Here is a 19,680-nt window from a genome sequence, read left to right as displayed (position 1 = left end):
ATAATGTTTTAGAGGTCAATAACACTAATATAATGTTTTAGAGGTCAATAACAATGACTGTGTTTTGTGGTGATTCCTACATTGAAGATGTACATAATATCTGTTGGTCTGTTGGTGTGTAAATGAGGAGCAACTAGACACTGCACTTTACACATTTATGAAACTACATATTCCAGTTACTAATGAGAATTGAACAATTTTGTGATTGAGACGGATGAGGCAAAAGGAATGGCAAATAAATCTGCACAGCCGATTGGCAAACTAAATTGAGAAATCGCGACAAACTTAAAAATAAGAAACTGTACTATAAAATATATATATATATATACACACATACTATATAAAGAATTATAATTTAAGTAACATTTTGGGCAAGAAGGCAAACTCAGCTCCATCATTCATTGAATCAGATGTCTTTTTCATCACAAAACCCATTGATATTTCCAACAAATTTTTTTAATTGGCAAACTTATGCATGGCATGCCAACAACAAATTCTGAAAGTACACATCCGTGACCAAATTCTGAAAGGAAAGCAAATGTCATTTTGAATTCTGGAAATTGAGTGTGGAAGAGGTGATATTTTTTTTATGTTGTCTATCAACAATGTCAAGACACCTTGGTCTGACAACTTGGATGGAAAATGACTGAGGACTATAGCGGACGATATTGCCACTCCTATTGACCATCTCTTCAATCTAAGCCTACAGGAAAGTGTGTTCCCTCAGTCCTGGAGGGAAGCAAAAATCATTCCACTACCCAGTATAGTAAATCACCCTTTACTGTCTCAAACAGCAAACCAATCAGCCTGTTACCAACCCTTAGTAAATGTTTGGAGAAAAATGGTGTTTGACCAGATACAATGCAAATTTCACAAGACATTTTCAGTACGCTTATAGGGAAGGACACTCAACAAGCACAGCACTTACACAAATGACTGATGATTGGCTGAGAGAAAATGTATGATAAAAAATGATTGCTACCACAGCTAGTGTTTTGTTAGACTTCAGTGCAGCTTTTGACATTATCGATCAGAATCTGCTGCTGGAAAAACTTGTGTTATAGCTTTTACACCCCCTGCTATATGCTGTGGTTTGAGAGTTACCCTGTCTAACAGAACACAGAGGGTGTTCTTTAATGGAAGCCTCTCCAACATAATCCAGGTAGAGTCAGGTGTTCCCCAGGGCAGATGTCTAGGCCCCTTTTACTTTTTTTCAATGTTTACTTAATGACCTGCCAATGGCTCTGAGTAAAGCCAGTGTGTCTGTGTGTGCTGATGACTCAATACTATACTATGTAAACTACCACAGCTAGTGAAATCACTGGAACACTTAACAAAGACCCGCAGTCAGTTTCAGAAATAATTTTGTCCTAAATATACATAAAACTAAAAGCATTGTATTTGTGACAAGTCATTCACTAAACCCTAAACTAAATCTTGTAACTCTGTGTCGTTGTGTGTGTGCTTTGCTTTATCTTGGCCAGGTCGCAATTGTAAATGAGAACTTGTTCTCAACTTGCCTACCTGGTTAAATAAAGGTGAAATAAAATCAAAAATCAAATGAATAACATGTAAATTGAGCGAGTTGAGGAGACTAAAACTGCTAGGAGTAACAGTGGATTGTAAATTGTCATTGTGAAAACATATTGATACAACAGTAGCTAAGATGGGGAGAAGACTGTCCATAATAAAGCGCTGCTCTACCTTAACAACCCTATCAACAAGGCAGGTCCTACAGGCCCTGGTTTCTACCTTCTTAACAACACTATCAACAAGGCAGGTCCTACAGGCCCTAGTTTCTACCTTCTTAACAACACTATCAACAAGGCAAGTCCTACAGGCCATAGTTTCTACCTTCTTAACAACACTATCAACAAGGCAGGTCCTACAGGCCCTAGTTTCTACCTTCTTAACAACACTATCAAAAAGGCAGGTCCTACAGGCCCTAGTTTCTACCTTCTTAACAACACTATCAACAAGGCAAGTCCTACAGGCCCTAGTTTCTACCTTCTTAACAACACTATCAACAAGGCAGGTCCTACAGGCCCTAGTTTCTACCTTCTTAACAACACTATCAACAAGGCAAGTCCTACAGGCCCTAGTTTCTACCTTCTTAACAACACTATCAACAAGGCAAGTCCTACAGGCCCTAGTTTCTACCTTCTTAACAACACTATCAACAAGGCAGGTCCTACCGGCCCTAGTTTTGTCACACCTTGACTACTGTCCGGTAGTGTGGTCAGGTGCCACAAAGAGGAAAATTACAGTTGGCTCAGAACAGTGCAGCACGGCTGGCCCTTAAATGTACAAGGAGAGCTAACATTAATGATATGTGAATCTCTCCTGGCTCAAAGTAGATGAGAGATTGGGGCGGTAAGGTTAGCCTAGTGGTTAGAGCGTTGGACTAGTAACCGGAAGGTTGCAAGTTCAAATCCCTGAGCTGACGAGGTACAAATCTGTCATTCTGCCCCCGAACAAGGCACTGTTCCTAGGCCGTCATTGAAAATAAGAATTTGTTCTTAACTGACTTGCCGAGTTAAAATTGATTTCATCACCACTTGTGAGAAGTATTGACATGTTGAATGCACCGGGCGGTCTGTTTACCAGAACACAGCTCGGGCACCCATACCCACACCTCTCTCTCCCTGCCTCCCTCCTTCTGTCTCTCCCTCCTTTCCCTTCAAACCTCTCTCTCTTTCCCTTCAAATCTCTTCCCCTCCCCCCCTTTCCCTCCCTTCCTTCCTTAAAAGTACACGAGGAGCTAACATTAATAACATGCACATCAATCTCACCTGGCTCAAAGTGGAAGAGAGACTGACTTCATCACAACTTGTTTTTGTAAGAAGTGTTGACAAACTGAATGTACCGAGCTGTCTGTTTAAACTACTAGCACACAGCTCAGACACCCATCCATACCCCACAAGACATGCCACCAGAGGTCTGTTTAAACTACTGGCACACAGCTCAGACACCCATCCATACCCCACAAGACATGCCACCAGAGGTCTGTTTAAACTACTAGCACACAGCTCAGACACCCATCCATACCCCACAAGACATGCCACCAGAGGTCTGTTTAAACTACTGGCACACAGCTCAGACACCCATCCATACCCCACAAGACATGCCACCAGAGGTCTGTTTAAACTACTGGCACACAGCTCAGACACCCATCCATACCCCACAAGACATGCCACCAGAGGTCTGTTTAAACTACTGGCACACAGCTCAGACACCCACCCCACAAGACATGCCACCAGAGGTCTGTTTAAACTACTGGCACACAGCTCAGACACCCATCCATACCCCACAAGACATACCACCAGAGGTCTGTTTAAACTACTGGCACACAGCTCAGACACCCATCCATACCCCACAAGACATGCCACCAGAGGTCTGTTTAAACTACTGGCACACAGCTCAGACACCCATACATACCCCACAAGACATGCCACCAGAGGTCTGTTTAAACTACTGGCACACAGCTCAGACACCCATACATACCCCACAAGACATGCCACCAGAGGTCTGTTTAAACTACTGGCACACAGCTCAGACACCCATACATACCCCACAAGACATGCCACCAGAGGTCTGTTTAAACTACTAACACACAGCTCAGACACCCATCCATACCCCACAAGACATGCCACCAGAGGTCTGTTTAAACTACTGGCACACAGCTCAGACACCCACCCCACAAGACATGCCACCAGAGGTCTGTTTAAACTACTGGCACACAGCTCAGACACCCACCCCACAAGACATGCCACCAGAGGTCTGTTTAAACTACTGGCACACAGCTCAGACACCCACCCCACAAGACATGCCACCAGAGGTCTGTTTAAACTACTGGCACACAGCTCAGACACCCACCCCACAAGACATGCCACCAGAGGTCTGTTTAAACTACTGGCACACAGCTCAGACACCCATCCATACCCCACAAGACATTGCCACCAGAGGTCTGTTTAAACTACTGGCACACAGCTCAGACACCCATCCATACCCCACAAGACATGCCACCAGAGGTCTGTTTAAACTACTGGCACACAGCTCAGACACCCATCCATACCCCACAAGACATACCACCAGAGGTCTGTTTAAACTACTGGCACACAGCTCAGACACCCATCCATACCCCACAAGACATACCACCAGAGGTCTGTTTAAACTACTGGCACACAGCTCAGACACCCATCCATACCCCACAAGACATGCCACCAGAGGTCTGTTTAAACTACTGGCACACAGCTCAGACACCCATCCATACCCCACAAGACATGCCACCAGAGGTCTGTTTAAACTACTGGCACACAGCTCAGACACCCATCCATACCCCACAAGACATGCCACCAGAGGTCTGTTTAAACTACTAGCACACAGCTCAGACACCCATCCATACCCCACAAGACATGCCACCAGAGGTCTGTTTAAACTACTGGCACACAGCTCAGACACCCATCCATACCCCACAAGACATGCCACCAGAGGTCTGTTTAAACTACTGGCACACAGCTCAGACACCCATCCATACCCCACAAGACATGCCAACAGAGGTCTTTTCACAGTCCCCAAGTCCAGAACAGACTATGGGAGGTACACAGTACTACATAGAGCCATGACTACATGGAACTCTATTCCACAGTACTACATAGAGCCATGACTACATGGAACTCTATTCCACAGTACTACATAGAGCCATGACGACATGGAACTCTATTCCACAGTACTACATAGAGACATGACTACATGGAACTCTATTCCACAGTACTACATAGAGACATGACTACATGGAACTCTATTCCACAGTACTACATAGAGACATGACTACATGGAACTCTATTCCACAGTACTACATAGAGACATGACTACATGGAACTCTATTCCACAGTACTACATAGAGCCATGACTACATGGAACTCTATTCCAGAGTACTACATAGAGCCATGACGACATGGAACTCTATTCCACAGTACTACATAGAGCCATGACTACATGGAACTCTATTCCACAGTACTACATAGAGCCATGACTACATGGAACTCTATTCTACAGTACTACATAGAGCCATGACGACATGGAACTCTATTCCACAGTACTACATAGAGCCATGACTACATGGAACTCTATTCCACAGTACTACATAGAAGCATGACTACATGGAACTCTATTCCACAGTACCACATAGAGTCATGACTACATGGAACTCTATTCCACAGTACTACATAGAGCCATGACTACATGGAACTCTATTCCACAGTACTACATAGAGCCATGACTACATGGAACTCTATTCCACAGTACTACATAGAGCCATGACTACATGGAACTCTATTCCACAGTACAACATAGAGCCATGACTACATGGAACTCTATTCCACAGTACTACATAGAGCCATGACTACATGGAACTCTATTCCACAGTACTACATAGAGCCATGACTACATGGAACTCTATTCCACAGTACTACATAGAGCCATGACTACATGGAACTCTATTCCACAGTACTACATAGAGCCATGACGACATGGAACTCTATTCCACAGTACTACATAGAGCATGACTACATGGAACTCTATTCCACAGTACTACATAGAGCCATGACTACATGGAACTCTATTCCACAGTACAACATAGAGCCATGACTACATGGAACTCTATTCCACAGTACTACATAGAGCCATGACTACATGGAACTCTATTCCACAGTACTACATAGAGCCATGACTACATGGAACTCTATTCCACAGTACAAGATAGAGCCATGACTACATGGAACTCTATTCCACAGTACTACATAGAGCCATGACTACATGGAACTCTATTCCACAGTACTACATAGAGCCATGACTACATGGAACTCTATTCCACAGTACAAGATAGAGCCATGACTACATGGAACTCTATTCCACAGTACTACATAGAGGCATGACTACATGGAACTCTATTCCACAGTACTACATAGAGCCATGACTACATGGAACTCTATTCCACAGTACTACATAGAGCCATGACTACATGGAACTCTATTCCACAGTACTACATAGAGCCATGACGACATGGAACTCTATTCCACAGTACTACATAGAGCCATGACTACATGGAACTCTATTCCACAGTACTACATAGAGCCATGACTACATGGAACTCTATTCCACAGTACTACATAGAGCCATGACGACATGGAACTCTATTCCACAGTACTACATAGAGCCATGACTACATGGAACTCTATTCCACATCAGGTAACTGATGCAGCAGGAGAATCAGATGTTCTTTTAAACAGATAAAAATATACCTTATGGGACTGTGAAGAGACACACACACACATGATAACATACACGCTATACGGGCGGCAGGGCAGCCTAGTGGTTAGAGCGTTGGACTAGTAACCCAAAGGTTGCAAGATCGAATCGCCTGAGCTGACAACGTACAAATCTGTCGTTCTGCCCCCGAACAAGGCAGTTAACCCACTGTTCCCAGGCCGTCATTGAAAATAAGAATTTGTTCTTAACTGACTTGCCTAGTTGTACACGTGGTTTTTGTGGTAGTTGAAGCCACAAAATGTTTTGTGAATATATTGTAATGTTTGAAATTGTATATAACTGCCTTAATTTTGCTGGACCCCATGAAGAGTAGGTGCTGCCTTGGTAGGAACTAATGTGGATCCTTAATAAATACAAAATACAAAAATTGGTTGAATCAGAAGGTGGCTCTCATGTGATTGGTTGAATCAGAAGATGGCTCTCATGTGATTGGTTGAATCAGAACATGGCTCTCATGTGATTGGTCGAGTCAGAAGATGGCTCTTATGTGATTGGTTGATTCCAAAAGCTGCTACCATGTGATTGGTTGATTCAGAAGGCTCTTCAAATGTGATTGATTGAATCATTCAGAAGATGGCTCTCATGTGATTGGTTGATTCAGAAGGCTCTTCTAATGTGATTGGTTGAATCATTCAGAAGGTGGCCCTCATGTTATTTCTGGTGTTCTTGATCTCCAGTTCCAGCTGTGTGATCTGGACCTACACAAAACCACACAGTGATCTGATCAAAGGTTGTCCCCTGATATTATCCACAGCAGATACACACACACACACACACACACACACACACACACACACACACACACACACACACACACACACAGACACACACACACCAGAAACACACACCAGACAAGACACACACACACACACACACACACACACACACACACACACACACACACACACACACACACACACACACACACACAACAAACCAGACCAGATACACACACACACCAGACCAGATACACACACAGCAGACGAGACCAGAGACACACACACACACTCACATACCAGAACAGACACACACACACATACCAGAACAGACACACACACATACCAGAACAGACACACACACACACCAGACCAGACCACACACACACACACCAGACCACACACACACACCTGACCAGACACACACACCTGACCAGACACACGCACCTGACCAGACACACACACCTGACCAGACACACACACCAGACAAGACACACACACCAGACCAGACACACACACCAGACCAGATACAGACACACACACACACCAGACCAGACACACACACACACACCAGACCAGATACACACACACCAGACCAGACACACACACACCAGACCAGACACACACACACCAGACCAGTCACACACACCAGACACACACACACCAGACCAGTCACACACACACACACACACACACACACACACACACACACACACACACACACACACACACACACACACAGACCAGATACACACATACCAGACCAGATACACACACACACCAGACCAGACACACACACACCAGACCAGTCACACACACCAGACCAGACACAGACACACACACACACACACACACACACACACACACACACACACACACACACACACACACACACACACACACACACACACACACACACACACACACACACACCAGACCAGACACACACACCAGACCAGATACACACACACCAGACCAGACACACATACCAGACCAGACACACACACCAGACAGACACACACACATACCAGACCAGATACACACACCAGACCAGACACACACACACAGACCAGATACACACACCAGACCAGACACACACACCAGACCAGATACACACACCACACCAGACCAGACACACACACACACATACCAGACCAGATACACACACACAGCAGACCAGATACACACACAGCAGACCAGATACACACACACCAGACCAGATACACACACAGCAGACCAGATACACACACAGCAGACCAGATACACACACACCAGACCAGATACACACACAGCAGACCAGATACACACACACCTGACCAGACACACACACCTGACCAGACACACGCACCTGACCAGACACACACACCTGACCAGACACACACACCTGACCAGACACACACACCTGACCAGACACACACACAGACCAGACACACACACCAGACCAGACACACACACCAGACCAGATACAGACACACACACACACACAGACCAGACACACACACACACACACACCAGACCAGATACACACACACCAGACCAGACCAGACACACACACACCAGACCAGTCACACACACCAGACCAGACACACACACACACACACACACACCATAACACACACACACACACACACACACACACACACACACACACACACACACACACACACACACACACACACACACACACACCAGACCAGATACACACCAGACCAGATACACACACACCAGACCAGACCAGATACACACACACCAGACCAGACACACACATACCAGACACACACATACCAGACCAGATACACACATACCAGACCAGATACACACACACCAGACCAGATACACACACAGCAGACCAGACACACACACACACACATACCGGACCAGATACACACACACACACACCAGACCAGACACACACACAGCAGACCAGATACACACACACACACCAGACCAGATACACACACAGCAGACCAGATACACACACACCAGACCAGACACACACACACAGACCAGACACACACACACCAGACCAGATACACACACAGCAGACCAGATACACACACACCAGACACACACACACCAGACCAGACACACACACACCAGACCAGATACAGACACACACAGCACACAAATCAGACCACACTAGAGGTCGACCGGTTAATCGGAATGGCTGATTAATTAGAGCCGATTTCAAGTTTTCATAACAATCGGTAATTAGATTTATTTTTTTACACCTTTATTTAACCAGGCAAGTCAGTTAAGAACAAATTCTTATTTTCAATGACGGCCTAGAAACAGTTAACTGCCTGTTCAGGGGCAGAACGACAGATTTGTACCTTGTCAGCTGGGGGATTCGTTTTTGCAACCTTCCGGTTACTAGTCCAAAGGTCTAACCACCTGCCTTACATTGCACTCCACGAGGAGCCTGCGCGGCAGGCTGACTACCTGTTACGCGAGAGCAGCAAGAAGCCAAGGTAAGTTGCTAGCTAGCATTAAACTTATCTTATAAAAAAAACAATCATAATAAATCACTAGTTAACTACACATGGTTGATGATATTACTAGTTTATCTAGCGTGTCCTGCGTTGCATATAATCGATGCGGTGCCTGTTAATTTCTCATGGAATCACAGCCTACTTCGCCAAACGGGTGATTTAACAAGCGCATTCGCTAAAAAAGCACTGTCGTTGTACCAATGTACCTAACCATAAACATCAATGCCTTTCTTTAAAATCAATACACAAGTATATATTTTTTAAACCTGCATATTAAGTTAATATTGCCTGCTAACATGAATTTCTTATAACTAGGAAATTGTCAATTCTCTTGCGTTCAGTGCAAGCAGAGTCAGGGAATATGCAGCAGTTTGGGCCGCCTGGCTCGTTAGGAACTGTGTGAAGTCCATTTCTTCCTAACAAAGACCGTAATTAATTTGCCAGAAATGTACGTAATTATGACATAACATTGAAGGTTGTGCAATGTAACAGCAATATTTAGACTGAGGGATGCCACCCGTTAGATAAAATACGAACGGTTCCGTATTTCACTGAAAGAATAAACGTTTTGTTTTCAAAATTATAGTTTCCGGATACGAACATATTAATGACCATGAAGTAGGCCGCGGCTTTTGTGGAGCGATGGGTAACGCTGCTTCGAGGGTGGCTGTTGTCGATGTGTTCCTGGTTCGAACCCAGGGAGGAGCGAGGAGAGGGACGGAAGCTATACTGTTACACTGGCAATACTAAAGTGCCTATAAGAACATCCAATAGTCAAAGGTATATGAAATATAAATGGTATAGAGAGAAATAGTCCTATAATTCCTATAATAACTACAACCTAAAACTTCTTACCTGGGAATATTGGAGACTCATGTTAAAAGGAACCACCAGCTTTCATATGTTCTCATGTTCTGAGCAAGGAACTTAAACGTTAGCTTTCTTACATGGCACATATTGCACTTTTACTTTCTTCTCCAACACTTTGTTTTTGCATTATTTAAACCAAATTGAACATGTTTCATCATTCATTTGAGGCTAAATTGATTTTATTGATGTATGTTTTAAGTTAAAATAAGTGTTAATTCAGTATTATTGTAATTGTCATTATTACAAATACATTTTTAAAAATCAGCCAATTAATCGGTATCGGCTTTTTTTGGTCCTCCAATAATCGATATCTGCGTTGAAAAATTATAATCGGTCGACCTCTAGACCACACACAAATCAGACCAGATATACATACCAGACCACACACACACACTGAGTGTACAAAACATTAAGAACACCTGCTCTTTCAATGACATACTGTAGACTGACCAGGTGAATCCAGGTGAAAGCTATGATCCCTTATTGATGTCACCTGTTAAATCCACTTCAATCAGTGTAGATGAAGTGGGAGGAGACTGGGTTAAAGAAGGATTTATACGCCTTGAGACATTGTGTCTGTGTGTCATTCAGAGGGTGAATGGTCAAGACAAAAATATTTAAGTACCTTTGAACGGGGTAGTAGGTGCCAGGTGCCACCGATTTGTGTCAAGAACTGCAACGCTGCTGGGTTTTTCACGCTCAACAGTTTCCCATGTTGTATCTAGAATGGTCCTCCACCCAAAGGACATCCAGACAACTTGACACAACCGTGGGAAGCATTGGAGTCAACATGGACCAGCATCCCTGTGGAAGCATTGGAGTCAACCTGGGCCAGCATCCCTGTGGAAGCATTGGAGTCAACCTGGGCCAGCATCCCTGTGGAAGCATTGGAGTCAACATGGGCCAGCATCCCTGTGGAAGCATTGGAGTCAACATGGGCCAGCATCCCTGTGGAAGCATTGGAATCAACATGGACCAGCATCCCTGTGGAAGCATTGGAGTCAACCTGGGCCAGCATCCCTGTGGAAGCATTGGAGTCAACCTGGGCCAGCATCCCTGTGGAAGCATTGGAGTCAACATGGACCAGCATCCCTGTGGAAGCATTGGAGTCAACATGGACCAGCATCCCTGTGGAAGCATTGGAGTCAACATGGACCAGCATCCCTGTGGAAGCATTGGAGTCAACATGGACCAGCATCCCTGTGGAAGCATTGGAGTCAACATGGACCAGCATCCCTGTGGAAGCATTGGAGTCAACATGGACCAGCATCCCTGTGGAAGCATTGGAGGCAACATGGACCAGCATCCCTGTGGAAGCATTGGAGGCAACATGGACCAGCATCCCTGTGGAAGCATTGGAGGCAACATGGACCAGCATCCCTGTGGAAGCATTGGAGGCAACATGGACCAGCATCCCTGTGGAAGCATTGGAGGCAACATGGACCAGCATCCCTGTGGAACGCTTACGGCATCTTGTAGAGTCCATGCCTCGACCAATTGAGGCTGTTCTGAGGGCAAAGGGGGGAGGTGCAACTCCATATTAGGAAGGTGTTCTTAATGTTTAGAACACTCAGAATTCAGCGAATTGAGGCTGTTCTGAGGAGAAAAGGGGGAGGTGCAACTCCATATTAGGAAGGTGTTCTTAATGTTTAGAACACTCAGTATTCAGCGAATTGAGGCTGTTCTGAGGAGAAAAGGGGGAGGTGCAACTCCATATTAGGAAGGTGTTCTTAATGTTTAGAACGCTCGGTATATACAACCTTTTTCTGGTTGAGCTGGTCTCTCAGTCCCCTGATCTCCTCTTGTTGTCTGTAGAATGCCTGAAGGAGCTGTAACACACAGAAACACACTCTGAAACACACTTTGAAACACACTTTTGAAACACACTTTTGAAACACACTCTACTCTGAAACACACTCTGAAACACACTCTACTCTGAAACAAACACACTCTGAAACACACTCAGAAACATACTCTGAAACACACTCTGAAACACACTCTGAAACACACTCTGAAACACACTCTACTCTGAAACACACTCTGAAACACACTCTGAAACACACTCTGAAACATACTCTACTCTGAAACACACTCTGAAACACACTCAGAAACACACTCAGACATACTCTACTCTGAAACACACTCTGAAACTAACTCTACTCTGAAACACACTTTTGAAACACACTCTACTCTGAAACACACTCTACTCTGAAACACACTCTACTCTGAAACACACTCTACTCTGAAACACACTCTACTCTGAAACACACTCAAACACACTCTACTCTGATACACACTCTGAAACACACTCTACTCTGAAACACACTCTGAAACACACTCTACTCTGAAACACACTCTGAAACACACTCTACTCTGAAACACACTCAAACACACTCTACTCTGAAACACACTCTGAAACACACTCTACTCTGATACACACTCTGAAACACACTCTACTCTGAAACACACTCTACTCTGAAACACACTCTGAAACACACTCTGAAACACACTCTACTCTGAAACACACTCTACTCTGAAACACACTCTACTCTGAAACACACTCTACTCTGAAACACACTCTACTCTGAAACACACTCTGAAACACACTCTGAAACACACTCTACTCTGAAACACACTCTGAAACACACTCTACTCTGAAACACACTCTACTCTGAAACACACTCTGAAACACACTCTACTCTGAAACACACTCTACTCTGAAACACACTCCGAAACAAACTCTGAAACAAACTCCAGAAACAAACTTCAAACACACTCCAAACAAACTTGAAACACACTCAAACACACTCCGAAACAAACTTCAAACACACTCAAACAAACTTGAAACACACTCAAACACACTCAAACACACTTTACTCTGAAACACACTCCGAAACACACTCTACTCTGATACACACTCTGAAACACACTCTACTCTGAAACACACTCTACTCTGATACACACTCTGAAACACACTCTACTCTGAAACACACTCTGAAACACACTCTGAAACACACTCTACTCTGAAACACACTCTACTCTGAAACACACTCTACTCTGAAACACACTCTGAAACACACTCTACTCTGAAACACACTCTGAAACACACTCTACTCTGAAACACACTCTACTCTGAAACACACTCTACTCTGAAACACACTCCGAAACAAACTCTGAAACAAACTCTGAAACAAACTCTGAAACAAACTCTGAAACAAACTCTGAAACAAACTCTGAAACAAACTCTGAAACAAACTCTGAAACAAACTCTGAAACAAACTCTGAAACAAACTCCGAAACACACTCCGAAACACACTCTACTCTGAAACACACTCTGAAACACACTCTACTCTGATACACACTCTGAAACACACTCTACTCTGAAACACACTCTACTCTGAAACACACTCTACTCTGAAACACACTCTACTCTGAAACACACTCTACTCTGAAACACACTTTGAAACACACTCCGAAACACACTCTGAAACACACTCTACTCTGAAACACACTCTACTCTGATACACACTCTGAAACACACTCTACTCTGAAACACACTCTACTCTGAAACACACTCTGAAACACACTCTGAAACACACTCTGAAACACACTCTACTCTGAAACACACTCTGAAACACACTCTACTCTGAAACACACTCTACTCTGAAACACACTCTACTCTGAAACACACTCTACTCTGAAACACACTCTACTCTGAAACACACTCTACTCTGAAACACACTCTGAAACACACTCTACTCTGATACACACTCTGAAACACACTCTACTCTGAAACACACTCTACTCTGAAACACACTCTGAAACACACTCTGAAACACACTCTACTCTGAAACACACTCTACTCTGAAACACACTCTGAAACACACTCTGAAACACACTCTGAAACACACTCTACTCTGAAACACACTCTGAAACACACTCTACTCTGAAACACACTCTACTCTGAAACACACTCTACTCTGAAACACACTCTGAAACACACTCTACTCTGATACACACTCTGAAACACACTCTACTCTGAAACACACTCTACTCTGATACACACTCTACTCTGAAACACACTCTACTCTGAAACACACACACTCTGAAACACACTCTGAAACACACTCAGAAACATACTCTGAAACATACTCTGAAACACACTCTGAAACACACTCTACTCTGAAACACACTCTGAAACACACTCTGAAACACACTCTACTCTGAAACACACTCGGAAACACACTCTACTCTGAAACACACTCTGAAACACACTCTACTCTGAAACACACTCTGAAACACACTCTGAAACATACTCTGAAACACACTCTACTCTGAAACACACTCTACTCTGAAACACACTCTGAAACACACTCTGAAACACACTCTGAAACACACTCTGAAACACACTCTGAAACACACTCTGAAACACACTCTACTCTGAAACACACTCTACTCTGAAACACACTCTACTCTGAAACACACTCTGAAACACACTCTGAAACACACTCTGAAACACACTCTGAAACACACTCTGAAACACACTCTGAAACACACTCTGAAACACACTCTGAAACACACTCTGAAACACACTCTGAAACACACTCTGAAACACACTCTGAAACACACTCTGAAACACACTCTGAAACACACTCCGAAACACACTCCGAAACACACTCCGAAACACACTCCGAAACACACTCCGAGACACACTCTGAAACACACTCCGAAACACACTCCGAAACACACTCCGAAACACACTCCGAAACACACTCTGAAACACACTCTGAAACACACTCTGAAACACACTCTGAAACATCTCTGAAACACTTTTGAAACAAACTGTGAACCACGCTCTAAAACAAACTCTGAACCAGAGCAAAATCAGATTTAGAGGTTTTTTCCTAAAGACAAAACAGGCTATAGGCTACACATCTGGAGGTAGGCCTTCGTGTGTAGCCTATGACAGCCTATCCCACGCACCTCACTCTCTGTCCTGGGAGGAGGGCACTCTGAGGGCTCACAACAGTGGGGAGTGTAGGCCCAACCCGGAGCCTGGGTCTCGTCTAGCTGCCAGCCCGACAGATCAGCCACTTCCCTGGGGTACTTGGCGTCCTGGTAGGCCAACTGCTCCTGGAGGAAGGTCTGCTCCGTGGACCCTGTCTCTCCTGGTCCCCCACTCTGGAAGTTGCTCAGCCCCCTCCTGGGTAGGGTCTCAGGGTAGGGGTTGGCTATCTTACTGCCAGGTTTCAGACACATCAGCACCGGGCCTGTTGGGGTGGAACAATGGTTTAAGGTGTGTCCCAAATGGCACCCTTTTCCCTCTATTGAGTCCAAACTGGTTTGCCAGTTTCCCTATTATACAGGCCTTTCTATGCAACTGAGAGCCATAGTCTCCCATCTTGGCTCCCAGTTACACTGACCTCTATTGATCCCCGAGAGCCACTGTTGAGCCGTCAGGGCCGCCTCGTTGCCTGCTGTCATGGGGAAGATGTCATCCTGGAAGGTCTTTGGGGACTGGAGAGAGGACATAAAACAGTTGCGTGAACTCTCTCTCTTTCTCTCTCCCCTTCCCGCTCTCTCTCTCTCTCTCTCTCTTTATCTCCTCTACCTCGCTCGCTTTCTCCCTCTCTCTTCCTCTCTCCCCTTCCCACTCTCTCTCTCTCTTTATCTCCTCTACCTCGCTTTCTCCCTCTCTCTTCCTCTCTCCCCTTCCCTCTCTCTCTCTCTCTCTCTTTATCTCCTCTACCTCGCTCGCTTTCTCCCTCTCCCCTTCCCTCTCTCTCTCTTCATCTCCTTCTCTACCTCGCTCTCTTTCTCTGAAAACTCTAATTGATTTATTGGCATGACAAACAGTGAGTAAATATTGCCAAAGCGTCGATGTTACAGTTGCATTAAGTCCTCTACACTGAAATACATTAAAAACATGTCCTTAATTGTCACTAGACGGTAGAACCGGTGTCCACCAAGAGTGGTGTGTAATTCTACCCTGCGAGGGACGATCATGGAGAGCGGTTCGACCAGGTCCTTAACAGTCACCAAGCGGTAGAACCGGAACACCTCACAGGAACTCACGTCCAGACCGCGCTTAGGCATGACCCCTGGAGAGGTCAGAGTTCACAAGGTCAGAGGTGAACACAAGGGTGTTCCCTATGTCAGTATATTTATAATCTGAATCATGGAACATTGAATGAGTTATTAGGTATAATGTATCCATAGAATAGAGTAGGAACAGTCAAACTCTCCATGTTATTAGGTATAATGTATCCATAGAATAGAGCAGGAACAGTCAAACTCTCCATGTTATTAGGTATAATGTATCCATAGAATAGAGCAGAAACAGTCAAACTCTCCATGTTATTAGGTATAATGTATCCATAGAATAGAGCAGAAACAGTCAAACTCCATGTTATTAGGTATAATGTATCCATAGAATAGAGCAGAAACAGTCAAACTCTCCATGTTATTAGGTATAATGTATCCATAGAATTAGAGCAGAAACAGTCAAACTCTCCATGTTATTAGGTATAATGTATCCATAGAATCCTCTACACTGAAATAGAAACAGTCAATGTTAACTCTCCATGTTATTGGTATAATGTATCCATAGAATAGAGCAGAAACAGTCAAACTCTCCATGTTATTAGGTATAATGTCATCCATAGAATAGAGCAGAAACAGTCAAACTCTCCATGTTATTAGGTATAATGTATCCATAGACTCAGAGCAGAAACAGTCAAACTCTCCATGATATTAGGTATAATGTATCCATAGAATAGAGCAGAAACAGTCAAACTCTTCATGTTATTAGGTATAATGTATCCATAGAATAGAGCAGAAACAGTCAAACTCTTCATGTTATTAGGTATAATGTATCCATAGAATAGAGCAGAAACAGTCAAACTCTTCATGTTATTAGGTATAATGTATCCATAGAATAGAGCAGAAACAGTCAAACTCTTCATGTTATTAGGTATAATGTATCCATAGAATAGAGCAGAAACAGTCAAACTCTTCATGTTATTAGGTATAATGTATCCATAGAATAGAGTAGGAACAGTCAAACTCTCCATGTTATTAGGTATAATGTATCCATAGAATAGAGCAGGAACAGTCAAACTCTCCATGTTATTAGGTATAATGTATCCATAGAATAGAGCAGGAACAGTCAAACTCTCCATGTTATTAGGTATAATGTATCCATAGAATAGAGCAGAAACAGTCAAACTCTCCATGTTATTAGGTATAATGTATCCATAGAATAGAGCAGAAACAGTCAAACTCCATGTTATTAGGTATAATGTATCCATAGAATAGAGCAGAAACAGTCAAACTCTCCATGTTATTAGGTATAATAAATATCTTGACTACGGATGAATGGACAGAAGCCCATTAACAACTAAACATATCTGTTTATAAAGTCCATACACAGCCTAGACACTGTGTGTGTGTGTGTGTGTGTGTGTGTGTGTGTGTGTGTGTGTGTGTGTGTGTGTGTGTGTGTGTGTGTGTGTGTGTGTGTGTGTGTGTGTGTGTGTGTGTGTCTGTGTCTGTGTGTGTGTGTCTTCCCCAAACCTTTCTGAGGCAGTATTATGTGTGTGTGTGTGTGTGTGTGTGTGTGTGTGTGTGTGTGTGTGTGTGTGTGTGTGTGTGTGTGTGTGTGTGTGTGTGTGTGTGTGTATATGTGTGTGCTTCCCCAATCCTTTCCGAAGCAGTATTGTGTGTATATGTATGTATGTATGTATGTATGTATGTATGTATGTGTGTGTGTGTTGTTCTTACCCAATCCTTTCTGAAGCAGTATTATGTGTGTGTGTGTGTGTGTGTGTGTGTGTGTGTGTGTGTGTGTGTGTGTGTGTGTGTTGTGTGTGTCCTTTCTGAGGCAGTAGGGAGTAATACTCAGTGAGGAACTGAACGTAGGGCTTCTCAGAACTGATCTCATAATACCTAATGTTACCATCACCCTGGAACACACACACACACACACACACACACACACACACACACACACAGACCGGATGTTACCATCACCCTGGAACACACACACACAGTTGTGGCGCAACAAGGTGTTAACTTAAGGGGGCTGAATAATTTTGGACGCCCAATTTTTCAGTTTTTGATTTGTTAAAAAAGTTTGAAATATCCAATAAATGTCGTTCCACTTCATGATTGTGTCCCACTTGTTGTTGATTCTTCACAAAAAAATAGAGTTTTATATCTTTATGTTTGAAGACTGAAATGTGGCAAAAGGTCGCAAAGTTCAAGGGGGACGAAAACTTTCGCAAGGCACTGTAATATAACTAAAAATAACAAATAGTTAAAGAGCAGCAATATGTGTATATCAGGGTCCTGACAGAGTGATTGATCAGTATTGATTACCTTGCCAGCCAGGTAGAGGATGTGTGTATCAGGGTCGTAGCAGAGTGATTGATCAGTATTGATTACCTTGCCAGCCAGGTAGAGGATGTGTGTATCAGGGTCCTGACAGAGTGATTGATCAGTATTGATTACCTTGCCAGCCAGGTAGAGGATGTGTGTATCAGGGTCCTGACAGAGTGATTGATCAGTATTGATTACCTTGCCAGCCAGGTAGAGGATGTGTGTATCAGGGTCCTGACAGAGTGATTGATCAGTATTGATTACCTTGCCAGCCAGGTAGAGGATGTGTGTATCAGGGTCGTAGCAGAGTGATTGATCAGTATTGATTACCTTGCCAGCCAGGTAGAGGATGTGTATATCAGGGTCCTGACAGAGTGATTGATCAGTATTGATTACCTTGCCAGCCAGGTAGAGGATGTGTGTATCAGGGTCATGACAGAGTGATTGATCAGTATTGATTACCTTGCCAGCCAGGTAGAGGATGTGTATATCAGGGTCATGACAGAGTGATTGATCAGTATTGATTACCTTGCCAGCCAGGTAGAGGATGTGTATATCAGGGTCGTAGCAGAGTGATTGATCAGTATTGATTACCTTGCCGGCCAGGTAGAGGATGTGTGTATCAGGGTCATGACAGAGTGATTGATCAGTATTGATTACCTTGCCAGCCAGGTAGAGGATGTGTGTATCAGGGTCGTAGCAGAGTGATTGATCAGTATTGATTACCTTGCCGGCCAGGTAGAGGATGTGTATATCAGGGTCCTGACATAGTGATTGATCAGTATTGATTACCTTGCCAGCCAGGTAGAGGATGTGTGTATCAGGGTCCTGACAGAGTGATTGATCAGTATTGATTACCTTGCCGGCCAGGTAGAGGATGTGTATATCAGGGT

General features: G+C 43.9%; 2 protein-coding genes across 51 annotated transcripts in view; one reads left to right on the top strand and one right to left on the bottom strand.

Annotated features, from left to right (window-relative positions):
• The first annotated feature begins 2,748 nt into the window (after positions 1–2,748).
• LOC127916422 (uncharacterized) lies at positions 2,749–4,903 on the top strand. 50 transcript variants are annotated; one of them, XR_008094949.1, is made up of 6 exons: positions 2,749–3,004; positions 3,071–3,136; positions 3,461–3,526; positions 3,966–4,031; positions 4,164–4,361; positions 4,428–4,903. XR_008094949.1 is itself a non-coding variant. In XM_052498219.1 (6 exons), the coding sequence occupies exons 1-6, from the start codon at positions 2,776–2,778 to the stop codon at positions 4,664–4,666; spliced, it is 930 nt and encodes a 309-aa protein (XP_052354179.1). In that variant the 5' UTR covers positions 2,749–2,775; the 3' UTR covers positions 4,667–4,903. The 50 variants fall into 50 exon arrangements, 29 of the variants coding, with proteins under 29 accessions (XP_052354179.1, XP_052354168.1, XP_052354177.1 ...); XR_008094950.1 differs by lacking the exon at positions 3,461–3,526 and adding an exon at positions 3,395–3,460; XM_052498219.1 differs by having other exon boundaries at positions 3,461–3,592.
• A 689-nt stretch (positions 4,904–5,592) lies between these two features.
• LOC118372340 (coronin-2A-like) overlaps positions 5,593–19,680 on the bottom strand; it is a 37,375-nt gene continuing 23,287 nt past the window's right edge. The window contains exons 7-12 of the mRNA XM_052495727.1: positions 18,281–18,372; positions 16,397–16,514; positions 15,832–15,925; positions 15,392–15,678; positions 12,169–12,237; positions 5,593–7,028 (exon numbers count right to left, since the gene is read on the bottom strand). Coding sequence (XP_052351687.1) covers positions 6,963–7,028; positions 12,169–12,237; positions 15,392–15,678; positions 15,832–15,925; positions 16,397–16,514; positions 18,281–18,372 — 726 coding nt within the window. The 3' untranslated portion in view covers positions 5,593–6,962. The remainder of the gene's footprint in view (positions 7,029–12,168; positions 12,238–15,391; positions 15,679–15,831; positions 15,926–16,396; positions 16,515–18,280; positions 18,373–19,680) is intronic.

The sequence above is a fragment of the Oncorhynchus keta genome, chromosome 35 (assembly GCF_023373465.1).
Source record: "Oncorhynchus keta strain PuntledgeMale-10-30-2019 chromosome 35, Oket_V2, whole genome shotgun sequence".
Taxonomy (NCBI): domain Eukaryota; kingdom Metazoa; phylum Chordata; class Actinopteri; order Salmoniformes; family Salmonidae; genus Oncorhynchus; species Oncorhynchus keta.
The sequence above is the reverse complement of the archived record's forward strand: the minus strand, read 5'-3'. Positions and strand labels throughout refer to the sequence as shown.

What these genes read in the sequence shown, in the direction of transcription:
- LOC127916422 (XM_052498194.1), top strand. Translation starts at nt 2,776, where the DNA reads ATGCACATCAATCTCACCTGGCTCAAAGTGGAAGAGAGACTGACTTCA. An exon ending in CACAAGACATGCCACCAGAG is followed by an intron (nt 3,203 to 3,262) that starts GTCTGTTTAAAC and finishes ATGCCACCAGAG; the next exon opens with GTCTGTTTAAACTACTGGCA. An exon ending in CACAAGACATGCCACCAGAG is followed by an intron (nt 3,593 to 3,965) that starts GTCTGTTTAAAC and finishes TTGCCACCAGAG; the next exon opens with GTCTGTTTAAACTACTGGCA.